Genomic DNA, 16,004 nt, shown 5'->3' on the forward strand with positions numbered 1-16,004 from the left:
TCCTCTAGCATATGTTATCGTTGTCTATTTATGTACTTATTGTATGTATAAAGACTTTTCTACATTGGCAATATATAAATAATAAAAACCCTTCTTTTACTCGTCTGCCAGAATGCACCTGCAGACAGACACATACACAGAGAGATTTAAAAGATAATAGATACTTTTAAGGAAGTAGAAATGTCCCACAGCCATGGATTACTTTTACGTTGTTTACCTCTGTGCATCACTGTCATTCATTCTCAGTTCCTATATGGATGTCCGCCAAAGTGAAAGTATGCACATGTCAGACTGAAAGCGAGAGAGAGAGAGAGAGAGAGAGAGATGGATGGGAGTGAGTGAGCAGCTGAGAACTATAGAGGACAGACTCGTTTGACCGGTTTTACATAACTTAAGGTGTGACTGAGAGAACAAGGCCATTGTGGTTGGGAGGAGAGGAGGGAGAATGGTGGCAGTTCACTGACGCAGGCTTGATACTCAGAATTACTTTGAAACCCACAGTTAAAAGGACATTTAAAGGACACACAGAAAAGGTAAGATATCATGTAGATGCTACCTGGTGTATATTTTTTAAATGATGCACTGCATTGGAATGCACATTKTTGAGTAGATAGTACTTTGTGTACAGTACAATCCTAGAAAAAAAGGTGCCATCTAGAACCTTGCAGRGTTATTTGACTGTCCCCATAGGATTTTTTATGGAAGACCCTGTTACAGAGTGTAGTGTAAWTGCTTATTTTAAGCTGGATCATGTTGTTGTACTGTATTGTATTGGTGTATGCTTTAATTCTGTAATGTATTGATTGTTGCTGCCTTCTTTGCCAGCTCTCCCTTGAAAAAGAGACTATGGGTCTCAATGGGCGTTTCCTGGTTAAATAAAAGTTAAAAAAAATAAAAATAGGAAAACCCTTTGAAGAACCGTTTTTTGTTCCCATGTAGAACYGTTTTGGGTTCCATGTACAACCCTCTGTGGAAAGGGTTCTTACATTTTTAAGGCTGCCCAGAGAGGACGTTGTTTTTATGGGCAGAGGCAACTCATTCCATTCTGAGGCTCCAGTATACAAGAAAGTACCTTTCCCAGCATTAATCCTGAACCTGTATAAGCACACATCAGCAACAYCTTATCTGGTGCTGTGATTGTGTGCATCCCTAACACGGGGAAAGTAATCACTTAAATATCTGGGCACAGGACCATAAATACTCCTGTAAACCAAACCTAGTCTCATCTGGGACACCCTAGCCTCAACAGGCAGCCAGTTTAGTTCCTGAAAGCAGCTCCTGCCTATGTGAGTACGTGGACTCACCTTCAATACTACCCTGATCAACTTATTCTGGGCTACCTGGAGCTTCCCCTTCATAAGTTTAGATAAGCCCCCAAACCAGGAAGTACTAGCATAGTCAAAATGGCATTGAATGAGGACAGTAGCTAGCACTTTCATGGAGTCCTTATCAAGCAGCTTGGACTTTCTAGCCAAAAACTTAGGTCCTGGCATTAACCTTCCTTAGCACTTTATTGGCCATGCTCACACCTCCCAAGCTTCCATCAAGGATACATATTGTTTTAGTAGTCAGCACCTCGCCCCCTAATTCCACACTGATTTTAGAGAACCTACTCAATTTAGGTCTGGATCCAAAAATAATTGCCTCAGTTTTCCCTAAGTGCAGAGATAGCTTATTATCTYCAAGCCATTTGCTAATGTTAGTAAGCTCTGTGCTTAGTATGCTCTCCAACATAGTTTTACTTTTGTGAGACATCAGAAGTGGAGAGTCATCCGCATAAAGAAAAAGACAGCAAGAACAAGCATCTTTCATATCGTTAATATACAATAAAAACAGCCCAAGCACGCTCCCCTGCGGAACGCCACAACTCATTGGTTTTGCCTGAGACAGTGAACCTCTACTACTTGCTCCCTTCCTGATTTATAGGACTTTACCCAGCCTAGAGGGATACTGCTTAACCCCAGTGCCTCCAGTTTGGAGATTAGGAGACAGTGTTTAACTGTATCAAAGGCCTTCTGTAGCTCAAGCAGTACCATTCCACACAGATTTCCCTCATCAATCTCTTCCCTGATGAAGTCAGTCAAGTAAAGTAGACATGAATCAGTGGAGTATGTTTTTCTAAAACCCGACTGAAAATCATACATTAGACCCTGTTTGTTAACATATTCATACATTTGCTCATGTACAATTCTCTCCAGGATCTTTGATGTTACACAGAGTATAGATACAGGCCTATAATTCCCAGGGTCAGACTTTATCCCCTTCTTATACAGAGGTATAACTTTAGCTTGTTTCATGTCCCTGGGAAAGGTACCTTGTTCAAGAGAGAGATTAACRATATGCGTAATACAAGGGCCAATTAGCTCAGCAGAATCTATAAGAAACCTTGCAGGAATATTATCCAGGCCTGTGGCTTTGGAGCATTTAAACTCTGGCAGCATACTGACTATTTTGGCTGTTGCTACCTTTGCAAAAGAAAAAGAGTTTGGCTGAACCTCTAACTCTACATAATACTTCTTGACTTGGTTGCTTCCATACAAACCAGAACTGGTGGGCAGCTTGCTGGCAACAGAAGTTAAAAAAAGAGTTGAATTCATTGGCAACCTCTGCTTTTTCATATACCATCTCCCCCCTGATGTTCAGTCCAATACTGTTTAGTTTGTTTTTTGGTAGTACTACTACAGCCTAGTTCCTTAAATGATTTCCAAAGCTTTTTAGGGTCATTTTTGTTCTCAATTATTTTCTCAGCAAAGTAACCCCTCCATCCTGCTCTGTGATTCATTTCTGTGATGTTTATATAGGACAAAATCATGCTGCTCTTGAGTTCTTACAATTTTTAAAGGCCTTATTCCTTGCCTGGATAGATTCTAGAATCTCATGATTAAACCAAGGGCTAGATCTCTGCTTTACCCTGACCCGTCTAATGGGAGCCATCACATTCACCACATTAAGRAATCTACATTTAAAGGCTTCCCAGGCACTGTCTACCCCTACACAATCTAGCACAGGTGACCAGTCAATTTTACCCACTTCCTCCCTAAACTTTTCAACACAGTATTTTTTGAGTCCTCTGATTCTAACGGTTTTGTGACACTTAAGTATATCTTTAAAAATCCTCCTTGTGCAAAATGTAATAAAATGATCACTGATTCCATAGACTATTACTGCACTCTGCMATATTTTAGATTKATCAGACACCAATATTAAGTCAATTGTACTTTGCACTGTTTCACATATCCTGGTGGGATCTTTTATCATTTGGGTCAGAGYAAGTGATCTACAAAAGTGCATAACTACATTGTGGGTTGGGCTATTCTTTTTGCAGACATCAGTATTGAAATCCCCTAACAAARGTATTTCGTTCAACAGGGAATCATTACAGTTTGACAACACAATTTCAATACCTTCATAGAATGCATTCTGCTTCGGCGGCCTATAACAACCCCCCAASAAAATCGGCTTGGTTTTGGGAAGGCAGATATCCAGCCAGACAATCTCCAGATCAGCGTTTAAATCCGATCTGACGTTAAAAGCAATGTCTGATCTTACCAACACACATATTCCCCCACCGTTCCGATTCCGATCCTTCCTGACAACAAAGTAATTACTTATCTCAATTTCTGAGTCACAAACAGATGAATCCAACCATGTCTCAGTAAAACATAAGACACCTCTGATTTGCAAAACAGGCGTATCTCATCGATCTTCGGTAGTAGGCTTCGGACGTTTAAGTGCACAAAATGTAAGCCCTTCTTCCCAAAGGCCTCATTGAATTCCCGATCCACTTGTAACTCGCCTCCCACTGCRYTKCCATCTTCCCACTGCACTGCCTCYGGTCGCCTCTCTGTCGCCATGGAGCACCCCTCCCCAGGTGCTACTCCATCGTCCTCAACACCGTGCCCCCGTCACTCGCCTCTGGTGGCCTCCGCTTCGCTCCACCATTCTTTCCAAATCCGAAGTGCTGGATGCCATCAAAAGTGTTTGCATGACAGAGAAGTTGCTGAGAATGTACCATTCTTTCATCTTCGGGAAAGCCGAAGAACCCTTTTGGAACCCTTYYYCCCCCCCAAGAGTTGATGTATGTCTTCGAGGGTTAGCAAACAGACTAATGTCTGACAATGTCTTGACCTGTAAACGTGACAGAACTATTTATCTGTCTAAATCTGTTGTTCCAAGTCTGTCTAAAGTTGTTGAGGAATACATTTGCTTTGTCATTTTAGCTCTAGATAGTTTTATATGTGAGTTAACGTGTATTARTCACACTAGGCCTACGTCAATATTGATATGTGTACCTCTGCTTGTTAAATCTTACATTCAATTGTTTTACAGTACCTTTTTTACTACATTATCACTGATCAAGATTGTTTGTGCTTTCATTTCAAGACCTCCTATTGTAACCCTATTGTGCACATTTGAGAGGGAGGTGGTGGGTGCCTTTGAATCATTATTTACCAAGGAAATGAAATATGTCACAGTTCCATGTGCATTTACTGAAGGGTGTTGAATTAAGGGTTGCTATTAGCAACAGTCATGACCTAAGTCTTGGGAACAGCATTTTTTGCATGAATCATATTCATGATAGTGGCAGGCCTTTGCTGGAAGTAGCTTCATTTGTGTTTTATCTGCTGGATTCCAACCATATAGTCAAATTACAAAGTTGCTTTACAAAAACGATCCCTTGAAGGTAGAAAGGTGCATGATACAGTATGAGTGCCCTGGTTAAAAAAAATCTCTCTCCTTTTCCTCCAGACTTCCTCCGATAGACTCTGTTCTTCCCCAAAATAACAAAGCAGCAATGATGGACCCCTACCGAATTCCGAGCCCCCCCATCCCACATGCTCCCAACCCCCCGCCTTTCAACCCTCCACCTTACCCAGGAATCAGAGGTATGTCGATGGGAACCATCCTTTTTGTTTGAGAGCCAATGTTTGTGCATGCTCTGGCAAATTACATGTTTGCCATGTCAATGAAATGCTTTGAACCGAATTGGCTAAAAGGAGGAGAGTGGGGAAGAGAGAGGAAGAGAGAGAGAGAGGGGAGAAATTAGGCACTGGCAGAGGTATTTAAGGTAAAAGTTCTTCAGGAATACAGAGTTTACATTGTGTGTGTTGGGGGAAGGTGTGTGGGGAGTTAGAGTGGGCAGGAATTRTGAATGCAGGAAATTCCAACTAGGCAATGAATGGAAATGGATGCGAGGCATATTCCCTTCTGTCCTCAACAGCGAATGGTGTAAACGGCGGCCAACCTCAGCCTGATATTTCTTTTCTACGAGCTGAGAGAGAAGTGGTATGTAATAATATTATCATACACTTTACAATTTCAATACTGTATGTTTTAATCACAATTTTACTGTAGGGTTAACATGTGTCTTTTTCATGCGTCTCAATTTTAGGGGATCCTTAATCACTGTTTCGATGACATTGAGGTCTTCATGGCAAAGCTACAACAGACTGCAGTGGCTGCCGCAGTTTTAAGCCAGAGGAAGAAGAAAAAGCAGAAAAGTCGCAATCAAACAGCAGAGGGTAAGAGGGATAAGGAATTTGTTTTTGTTTTGTCCTAAGCTACTCACAAACCCTATAGGGCTCAAGATTCACACGAGCAACAATATGTTTGCTAGCCACGTGACCTCCTGAACTGGTTCATCTCAGGATGCCGTTCAAAGTTAAAATGGCATGCTGAAAATCATTGATTTTTCCCCCCTGCCTTTTCTCCTGAATATAGAGGACTTGCTTACTGCAAAAGCTTGCCCTCCACCTGAAGAAGAATTCATGGATATCTTCCAAAAATTCAAATACTGCTTCAGTCTTCTGGTGAGTAAAAGGAAACATTGCCACTACTATGTCAACGAAACAGTTTAAGATAGTGTACTCGTCATATTTCTTTCCAGGCTCGTCTCAAGTCTTCCATCTCCAACCCATCTTCAGAAGAGCTGCTCCACCATGTGTTCAAACCTCTGGATATGGTGAGTCAACAATGATAACCTTTATACCCATTGCTTATTCTCTGGCTGGGAAAGGCCTACAGAGGGAGAGAGCTATGGGGACAACACAAGATTATATCTTTATAACTACAAGGGGGAACCAAAAGTAGTATATTTAAAAATAACTTTTATATGATCATTAGTATCCTTGTTATGTCATCTCAATTATGAAATTAGACAGGTGAGTGATACTCATATTTAAGGACTAAATTCATCAGTATGTTTAGAAAGGATACCCATTGCTTATGCTCTGGCTCTAAGAGGCCCACAGAGGAAAAGAGCTATGGGGACAACACCTGTTGCTATTGTTGTCAACACAGGATTATATCTTTATAACTACAAGGGACCCAAAAGTAGTATCTTTAAAAATAACTTTTTCTCTTTTCATTAGTATCCTTGTTATGTCATCTCAATTATGAAATGAGATATGTGAGTGATTTTCATATTTAACAGCTAAATTCGTGAGTATGTTTAGAAATGTCATGTTGATACCTTGTTACATACTTACTAGGCTATTGTACGTAGGCTATGTCTATGCTCTGTCTAGTATGTCTGTCCATATATAGTTTGTGTATTGATACACATGTACAGTGCCTTCAGAAACTATTCACACCCCTTGACTTATTCCAGATTTTGTTGTGTTACAGCCTGAATTCAAAATGGATTAAATAGATTTTTTCTCTCTCGCCTATCTACACACAATAGCCCATAATGACAAAGTGAAAACATGCTTTAAGAAATTTCTGCAAATTTATTGAAAATGAAATGCATATCTCATTTTGCACAAGTATTCACACCCATGAGTCAATACTTTGTAGAAACACTTTTGGGAACAATTACAGATGTGAGTCTAAGAGCTTTCCATAGATTTTCAAGTAGATTTAAGTGAAAACTGTAACTCAGGAACATTCACTGTCTTCTTGGTAAGGAACTTCAGTGTAKATTTGGCCTTGGGTTTTAGATTATTGTCTTGCTGAAAGGTGAATTCATCTTCCAGTGTCTGGTGGAAAGCAGACTGAACCAGGTTTTCCTCTAGGATTGTTCCTGTGCTTAGCTCCATTCCGTTTATTTTTTATCCTGAAAAACTCCCCAATCCTTAATGATTACAAGTATACCCATAAAAAAAAGTATATATATATATTTTTTAAACATTTTCTCCCCCATTTCGTGGTATATTCAATGTCTGCTTTGTTATTTTTACCCATCTACCAATAGGTGCCCTTCTTTGCAAGGCATTGGAAAACCTCTCTGGTCTTTGTGGTTGAATCTGTGTTTGAAATTGACTACTCAACTGAGGGACCTTACATATAATTRTATGTGTGGGGTACAGTCTTTTAAAAATCTTGTTAATTTACTCCCGAACTTATTTAGCCTTGCCATAAAGGAATGAGTACTTATTGGCTCAAGACATTTCAGGTTTTCATTTTTTATTAATTTGTAAAATTTTCATAAAACAGAATTCCACTTTGACAATATGGGGTATTGTGTGTAGGCCAGTGACAGACAATTTAAACATAATCCATTTTAAATTTAGGCTTTTACACAAAATGTGGAAAAAGTCAATGGGTGTGAATACTTTCTGAAGTCACTGTATGTTTGCCTACAGGCAAGTATGCATTTTGTAGAAAAATTGTAATGGTTTTCAACACGGGGGGAAAACGTTCCCGGAAAAATATTTTTGATATTTTGAGGGCTGTTCAATATTTGCACAAGGCAGTGCACCCAGTGTGTTATCACAGATGGAAACTTTGGTCACATTTTGTTAGCATAAACATTTTAAACAGACTCATAAGAAGAAGACATGTTGAGCCAAATAAGATACAAGACTGCTAAGTATGAGAGTTTAGACTAATGAAAGATGGTACTTATAGGAAATAACCTTGTTCAGGTGTGCCAGTTTACACAGACTTGGTTGGCACACTAAGAACTGCCTGCCTATAAAACTATGAACTATGAACTCCATGATGGAATAGAGGGAGGAGTTACAAAAATGGGCAACCTGGCACACCTGCATGGAAACAGGGAGAAACCCGAGAGAGAGGTGTGACGGCTTGCTTATCTGTAGCATTGTGTCTGCTGAGAGGGCTGGGAGGGTGAAACCTCACATGACCCTCTTGACCCTGGCTATCATGGTCAGCTCACTCAAACATTTGGTTCTCTCTATGCTGATACTCAGTGGCCAGYTTATTAGGTACACCACCCAGTCACAAAAATGGTTCGCTCATACAAACAATGAGTCATACTCCCATGGCTTTCTATAATAAGCAGGCAGAAAGGCATCGAGGCATTCAGTTAACGTTCAATTGAATGATAGAAGGGGGAAAAACGAGTGAATTAAGCGATTTTGAGCGTGGTATGATCGTTGGTGCCARGCGCGTCGGTTCCAGTATTTCAGAAACGGACAGCCTGTTGGGCTTTTCACGCACGACAGTGTCTAGGGTCTACAGAGAATGGTGCGAGGAAGAAAAAAAACCAGAGTCAGCGGCAGTCCTGTGGGCGAAAACAGCTCGTTGATGAGAGGTCGAAGGAGAATGGAAAGAATCGTGCAAGCTMACAGGCGGGCCACAAACAGTGTTGTGCAGAATGGCATCTCGGAACGCACAACTCGTCGGTCCTTGTCACGGATGGGCYATTGTAGCAGACGACCACACTGGGCTCCACGCCGATCAGCTAAAAACAAGAAGTGGCTCTAGTGGGCACGCYATCACCAACACTGGACAATTGAGGAGTGGAAAAACACTGTCTGGTCTGACGAATCCCGGTTCCTGTTGCATCATGCTGGCGTAGGCCCCATCCTACCTGGTGTCAACGGTACAGGCTGGTGGCTTTGGTGCAATGGTGTGGGGTAGTGGGCTAATGGCGGTGGTGTAATGTTTCTTGGCACACGTTAGATCCCTTGATACCAATTGAGCAACATTTTCATGCCCTGAAGAATTCAGGCTGTTCTGGAGGCAAATGGGGATCTGACCCAGTACTAGGTGTACATAATAAACTGGCCACAGTCATAGTGGGTTATACCAGTCAGTGATTGACAATATATTATAGGTTCAGTTTCAGACACAGATTAAGCCTACTCCTGGATTAAAAAACGCTTTCAATGGAGAATCTCCATTGAGAATTATTATTAGTCCAGGACTAGGCTTAATCTGTGTCTGTGAAAACCGGACCATAGAGTTCATTAGGCCTAGCTTGCMCTTCATAATGAATCTACTGTTGCAAATTCTCCAGTCAACCCATTCTTCCAATGATCCTGATCTAAACTGTGATCTCTTTCCTGTGTGGCCCCAGCTGGTGAGGACTATTGGGGGCCCAGCTTTAGGAGCCTCAGTGATCAGTCCTGCCCTGACCAACTCAGCCATATCCCTGCTTCAAGACAACCTGACCGAAGAGGAGAGGCAGATATGGACGGCCCTTGGGCCCCACTGGACACTACCCCAGTAGGTACTAAGTGCTTTGTGCCTCATGGACCCCTATGAACCCTTATGATGAATGAACTTTTGGCTATTTTTAATTSATCCCTTATTTTACCAGGTAAGTCAAATAACATTCTCATTTACAGCAACGACCTGGGAAATAGYTACAGGGGAGATGAATGAGCCAATTGTAAGCTGGGGTTGATTAGGTGACCATGATGGTATGAGGGCCAGATTGGGAATTTAGCCAGGCCCCCGGGGTTAACACCCCTACTCTTACGAAAAGTGCCATGGGATCTTTTAATGACCACAGAGAGTCAGGACACCCGTTTAACGTCCCATCCGAAAGATGGCACCCTACACAGGKTAATGGGATATTTTTTTAGACCAGAGGAAAAGTTGCTTCCTACTGGCCCTCCAACACCATTTCCAGCAGCATCTGGTCTCCCATCCAGGGACCGACCAGGACCAACCATGTTTAGCTTTAGAAGCAAGCCAGCAGTGGGATGCAGGGTGGTATGCTGCTGGCCAAATATTGAGTGTCGCAGTCTATAGTCCCACGTGATAGACCTGTATGGCTCTCTTTTCTGACACTGCGGCAAGCTGTGACAATTGCAAAACATGACATGAGACAGCATGACATGACRATGTCAATATTTAGTCAGCCAGTAACATGTGCCACTGAAATAGTACAGTACTGTGGAGAGAGATGACCTAATTCCTTTGGCTCATCTCAGTCAAGTTCTACACTGGTGATATTCTTACTCTCTCAACCTCTAAGTTCCCAGCTCAGAGGGCCCGTGGCCCCGTACACACCTGTGTTCCTGGACGGGTGGAAGCCAGAGGCCTCCAGGGCAGATGGGCAGGTTTGGGAAGATCCGGTCGAGTCACAACACAAACATGAAGCCTTGCGGGAAAAACAAAAGGTATGGAATATGAGATGTACATGATGTACATTGAGTTCACAAAGTGAGTAACATATGATTTTGCTCCTGACATCATCCTCTCCCTCTCTCCCCCCACGCCCCCTTCTCTCTCTTTGCTAATTCAGCTGCAGCCTACTCAGCCAGTTGGACCTCCAGTCGCCCCTATGAGCGATGAACCGTACGTTTTTAAGTCACCTTTGGATAAAAAAAAATATATAATTTTCGTATGGTTTACTTTTATTTTGTAGTAATATCAATCATCCACTCTTTCCCTCTCAGGTATGGCAGTGTCCTACCCCCTGAGGGAGAGAGGATGTACAGGTGCAGCTATRACTTTGTGGCCCGCAACAACAGTGAGCTGTCAGTACAACAGGGAGATACAYTGGAGGTAAATATCTGAAAAGTCATTAAGTGACATTACGTTAAATTAAACAGAACTATTCAGGAACATTCTTGAAAAATACACGCCTGGTAGCTAGTCTCTGTGCCACGTTTCCAGGGCTCTCTTAATGGTAAGACACACGGCTGATAAAGACCAAATCTGGTGCACAATCCGGTGATGTTGGTGATACTGTACAAAATCCATCGCTAGAATCAATCATATTTATTTATAAAGCACTTTTTTACATCAGCCGATATCTCAAAGTGCTGTACAGAAACCCAGCCTGAAACCCCAAACAGCAAGCAATGCAGACGTAGAAGCACGGTGGCTAGGAAAAACACCCTAGAAAGCCCAGAACCTAGGAAGAAACCTAGAGAGGAACCAGGCTTTGAGGGGTGCGAAGTCCTCTTCTGGCTGTGCCGGGTGGAGATTATAACAGTACATGGCCAAGATGTTCAAACGTTCATAGATGACCAGCAGGGTCAGATAATAATAATCACAGTGGTGTGTAGAGGGTGCAACAGGTCAGCACCTCAGGAATGAATGTCAGTTGGCTTTTCATAGCCGATCATTCAGAGTTAGAGACAGCAGGTGTGGTAGAGAGTCCAAAACAATAAATGTCTCCTCAATCAAACATTATTGCTTAATCAGGGTGTAACGCCAGAATTTGTACAACGCCAGAATTTGAGTGAATGGCTCTTACCTTGGCAACAACTTTCACTGCTAGAAATAGAAAATTGTGAGTTGCCAATACCACACGATTAAATCTATCACTTGTTTCGTTCTTCCTTAATTGTTCTCTGTATAAACATTGTCTCCTTTCCTTTTCTGTGTCAGGTGGTGGAGTCGTCCAAACGCTGGTGGAAGTGTCGTAATCGCTTCAACGAGGTCGGCTTTGTCCCCTTCAACATCCTGGAGCCAGTGTCTCACATCGAAAGCCCTGTCACCATGAGACCACCAAAGGTAACACACGCATGCACACACACAYGCCAATCCATGCCCATTCCTTTACTCACGCCCACATACTGGTATTCCCTTCATTGAGTCAATATCAATGATATTTTCAATGATGTTCACTCCTCTTTCCTTTCTCCTCTGCTCCGGGCCAGCCTCCAGTCTCGCCTGCCCTGACCAAGACTCACACTCCTCCGAGCCCTCCAGCCTTGAACCCTAGCTCCTTGACCCCAAGCCCCTCAGCCCACCACCGCCCTCCCCCACCATCATACAACCAATACATTCCAGCCGGAGATGAGACAGACAAAGGTATCACACTATACTGAGAGGCTTTATATTTCTGCACTGTGTCAGAGGAGCGACTCAGGCGCTGCACTATACAGAGACGCTTTTCTCTGTCGCGTGAATGTGTATGTGTGTGCACACGCAAGTGTGTGTGAGGGAGGCTCCAGAGAGGGGGAAAATGGTTGTCTGTTCCCTCTGTGTGTGAAAGACAAAAACAGGAGAGAACGACAGACAGTGCTTTCAGCTCTTATGTCTGCTCCGTTTTAACAAGATAAACCAGATAGACAACATACTGTAGACAACATATAGTAACAACTCTCCCTCTCCTCAGTCATGATGGTGAACGACGAGCTCCTCCAGAGACTGACCAACGGGAAGGCCAGCCTAAACAGGCCCCTGGTCATCCCTCGCTCCTCGGACACCTCGGTCCCCCTGGACTACCGCTCACCCCCCGAGGAGGTGGAGGAGTGGCTCAGGGGGAAGGGCTTCAGTGAGACGTGAGTTTGACGTGACCCCCACAACAAACATCCTATTCCAATCAGGGACCTATTCTGGTCAAATCAAATCAAACTGTCACATGCACCGAATACAAGTATAGACTTTACCGTGAAATGCTTACTTACAAGCCCTTAACCAACAGTGCAGTTCAAGAAGAGTTGAGAAAATATTTACCAAATAAACTAAAGTAAAAAAKAATAAAAAGTAACAATAACGAGGCTATATACAGGGGGTACCGGTACCGAGTCAGTGTGCGGGGRTACAGGTTAGTTGAGGTAATTTGGGGTCTCCCTGTGTGTCACTGACTTTGTGGACTTATAGTAACTCCAGGATTTCATTACATGTATTGTTTACTGATCAGTTCATAGGCATTCGTCGCAATATACYAATATTCATTTACTTTCTACCGAATCAATTGTTGAACCTGGACTAGTGCTCAAGACCTGGATTGAGTACTCATTGGATCTTTCTAGTTCTTACACAGAGATGACTCAGTTGTTCACAGATGATTGAATAGGATAGATAAATGAAGAGTAAAGACTGAGGCAAGTGACTTGACTACCTGTGTGCACCTCCCCCCTCAGGACGGTGACGTTACTGGGAAAGCTGACAGGAGCCCTGCTCTTCTCTCTGATCAAGGAGGACCTACGAGAAGTTCTACCAGACGAGGGTGCCAGAGTGTACAGCCAGCTCACTGTGCACAAAGCACTGTTGGAGGTACTGATCAGCCTATAATGCACATTATACATTACACGACCAAAAGAATGTGGACACCTGATCGTCGAACATCTCATTCTAAACTCATGGGCATTAATATGGAGTTGGTCCCCCCCTTTGCTTCCACAACAGCCTCCACTCTTCTTGGATGGCTTTCCACTATGTGTTGGAACATTGCTGTGGGGACTTGCTTCCATTTCAGCCACAAGAGCATTAGTGAGGTTGGGCACTGATGTTGGGCAATTAGGCTTGACTCGCAGTCAGCGTTCCAATTCATCGCAAAGGTGTTCAATGGGGTTGAGGTCAGGGCTCTTTTGCAGGCCAGTCAAGTTCTTCCACACCGATCTCAACAAACCATTTCTGTATAGAACTCGCTTTGTGCACGGGGGCATTCAATCAATCAAACAAATTTTTTTTTTTTTTTTTTACATCAGCCGATGTCACAAAGTGTTATACAGAAACCCAGCCAAAAACCCTAAACAGCAAGCAATGCACATGTAGAAGCACGGTGGCTAGGAAAAACTCCCTAGAAAGGCAGGAACCTAGGAAGAAACCTAGAGAGGAACCAGGCTCTGAGGGGTGGCCAGTCCTCTTCTGGCTGTCGGGTTGAGATTATAAYAGTACATGGCCAAGATGTTCAAACGTTCATAGATGACCATCAGGGTCAAATAATAGAGGGTGCCACAGGTCAGCACTTCAGAAGTAAATGTCAGTTGGCTTTTCATAACCGAGCATTCAGAGTTAGAGACAGCAGGTCCGGGACAAGGTAGCACATCCGGTGAACAGGTCAGGGTTCCATAGCCGCAGGCAGAACAGTTGAAACTGGAGCAGCAGCATGACCAAGTGGACTGGGGACCGCAAGGAGTCATGAGGCCAGGTAGTCCTAAGGCATGGTCCCAGTACTCAGGTCCTCCGGGAAGGGAGGGAATTAGAGGGAGCATACTTAAATTCACACAGGACACCGGATAAGACAGGAGAAATACTCCAGATATAACAGACTGACCCTAGACCCACTGACACAAACTATTGCAGCATCAATACTGGAGGCTGAGGCAGGAATGGTCGGGAGAYACTGTGGCCCCCAGTCCGACAATACCCCCAGACAGGACCAACCAAGCAGGATATAACCCCAAGCACCTTGCCAAAGCACAGCMSYCCACACCACTAGATGGATATCTTCAAACCACCAATTTACTACTGAGACAAGGCTGAGTATGGCCCACGAAGATCTCCCCCAAGGCACGAACCCGAGGGGGGTGCCCAACCCAGACAGGAAGACCACATCAGTGACTCAACCCACTCAATTGGATCTATATGGCAATCTGATGACTGCCATATAGATCCTATACAATTACTAATTATATGATGATTGCAGTGTGCCTCAGCATCATCTTACGTGTAAAACTAATACATTTCCCAAATTTGACTCCAGCTGCACACCGTTCAGAGTTTTAAATCCATAATGTCCCTGTTGTGTTGTCTTTCCATGTTTTCACCGACCATAACTTGTACCTGATTGAAATGCTGTTCTCCCAGGATGCCAAGAAGGCCACAGAGCTGGAGGCAGTGATGGAAAAGCAGAAGATGAAGGTGGATTTGAAACTGGAGAGGAGCACACTGTAAGACCCAAGTGTCAGACATCACGTACCATTCTCCTAAAAATGAAAAGACTCGTGCTGAAAGAGAACAATCCCTGCACACATACATGCACGCAAACACAATCACAAAGACAGGATCAAGACTATCTAACAAAAGTTAGATTCACTGTCGGGTGTAATATTATGCCGATATGAATTTTATGTAATTGGTGGCTCTTCAAGTCAGACTGGAGTCTTGCCTTTTGCTGTAAATGGTTGCTTTTAAGTTCAACTTAAGGGCAATTGTCCTCTGTTAAGCCAATAATCTTTGAGGTATTCTTGAATATTGTCTCCTTTCTATGTTGACTTGATTGAATCAATTGTACCATTTCCCCCTGCTATTTGCAGACCAACTTAAATTAATGTATACTTGTCTTGTTTATGTCCATTATTTATACACTCACAATATATTAGACAAGAAAGCCTTTTCTTCGATTAGAACTTCAGTTTTACACTTAGGCCCTGAGCAAAGATCTTAGGTAAGTACATTAATACAAWAAAAAAWWAAAAAAMYKGGRWTTTTWWTTMRGSYTYMARRMMAAAAAATCATCTTCCAGGAAGTAATACAAACAGACCTGACAAAGTCTACAGACGGCACACATTAGGAAAAGCAATGCATTCATTTATATATGTTTGCATCTAACTTCAAGTGACTGACATACATGAAGCAAAAAAGAAAGAACATTTACAAACTGCTGACTCAGCATCAACATATTGGAAAGTGAAATGGACATAAGCAGGTGCTGTGCTTAAGACATTGTTCCCAGCACCAAGTGTCATAGGCCAAAAACAGGGTAACGTAGCGACTACCAGGGCCACGTAGCAACGTAGTGGACTACCAGGGCCACGTAGCAACGTAGTGGACTACCAGGGCCACATAGCGGACTACCAGGGCCACGTAGCAACGTAGTGGACTACCAGGGCCACATAGCGGACTACCAGGGCCACGCAGCGGACTACCAGGGCAACGCAGCGGACTACCAGGGCAACGTAGCGGACTACCAGGGCAACGTAGCGGACTACCACGGTAACGCAGGCAACTTCTAGGGTCACATACAGTAAGAAGCCTGGAACAGTAATTCTCAATCCAAAACAGCATTACTACTCAAAACTGAAGCATGCAAAGTCCATCATGTCTACACACATACGCAGACGTCACCGCTCGCATGCCAAGACTATGAAAATAAGGGTTAATATTTGTATTCATTACAT

General features: G+C 43.1%; 1 protein-coding gene across 1 annotated transcript; it reads left to right on the top strand.

Annotated features, from left to right (window-relative positions):
* Window positions 1-410: 410 nt before the first annotated feature.
* LOC111977222 (epidermal growth factor receptor kinase substrate 8-like protein 1) lies at window positions 411-15,165 on the top strand. Its single transcript, XM_024006589.2, has 15 exons — window positions 411-533; window positions 4,750-4,886; window positions 5,222-5,286; window positions 5,393-5,522; window positions 5,722-5,810; window positions 5,888-5,962; window positions 9,269-9,417; window positions 10,175-10,319; window positions 10,445-10,497; window positions 10,599-10,707; window positions 11,539-11,664; window positions 11,811-11,964; window positions 12,272-12,437; window positions 13,023-13,155; window positions 14,692-15,165. The coding sequence occupies exons 2-15, from the start codon at window positions 4,796-4,798 to the stop codon at window positions 14,776-14,778; spliced, it is 1,572 nt and encodes a 523-aa protein (XP_023862357.1). The 5' UTR covers window positions 411-533; window positions 4,750-4,795; the 3' UTR covers window positions 14,779-15,165.
* The last annotated feature ends 839 nt before the right edge of the window (window positions 15,166-16,004 follow it).

Source organism: Salvelinus sp. IW2-2015, linkage group LG17, assembly GCF_002910315.2.
Source record: "Salvelinus sp. IW2-2015 linkage group LG17, ASM291031v2, whole genome shotgun sequence".
Lineage (NCBI taxonomy): Eukaryota > Metazoa > Chordata > Actinopteri > Salmoniformes > Salmonidae > Salvelinus > Salvelinus sp. IW2-2015.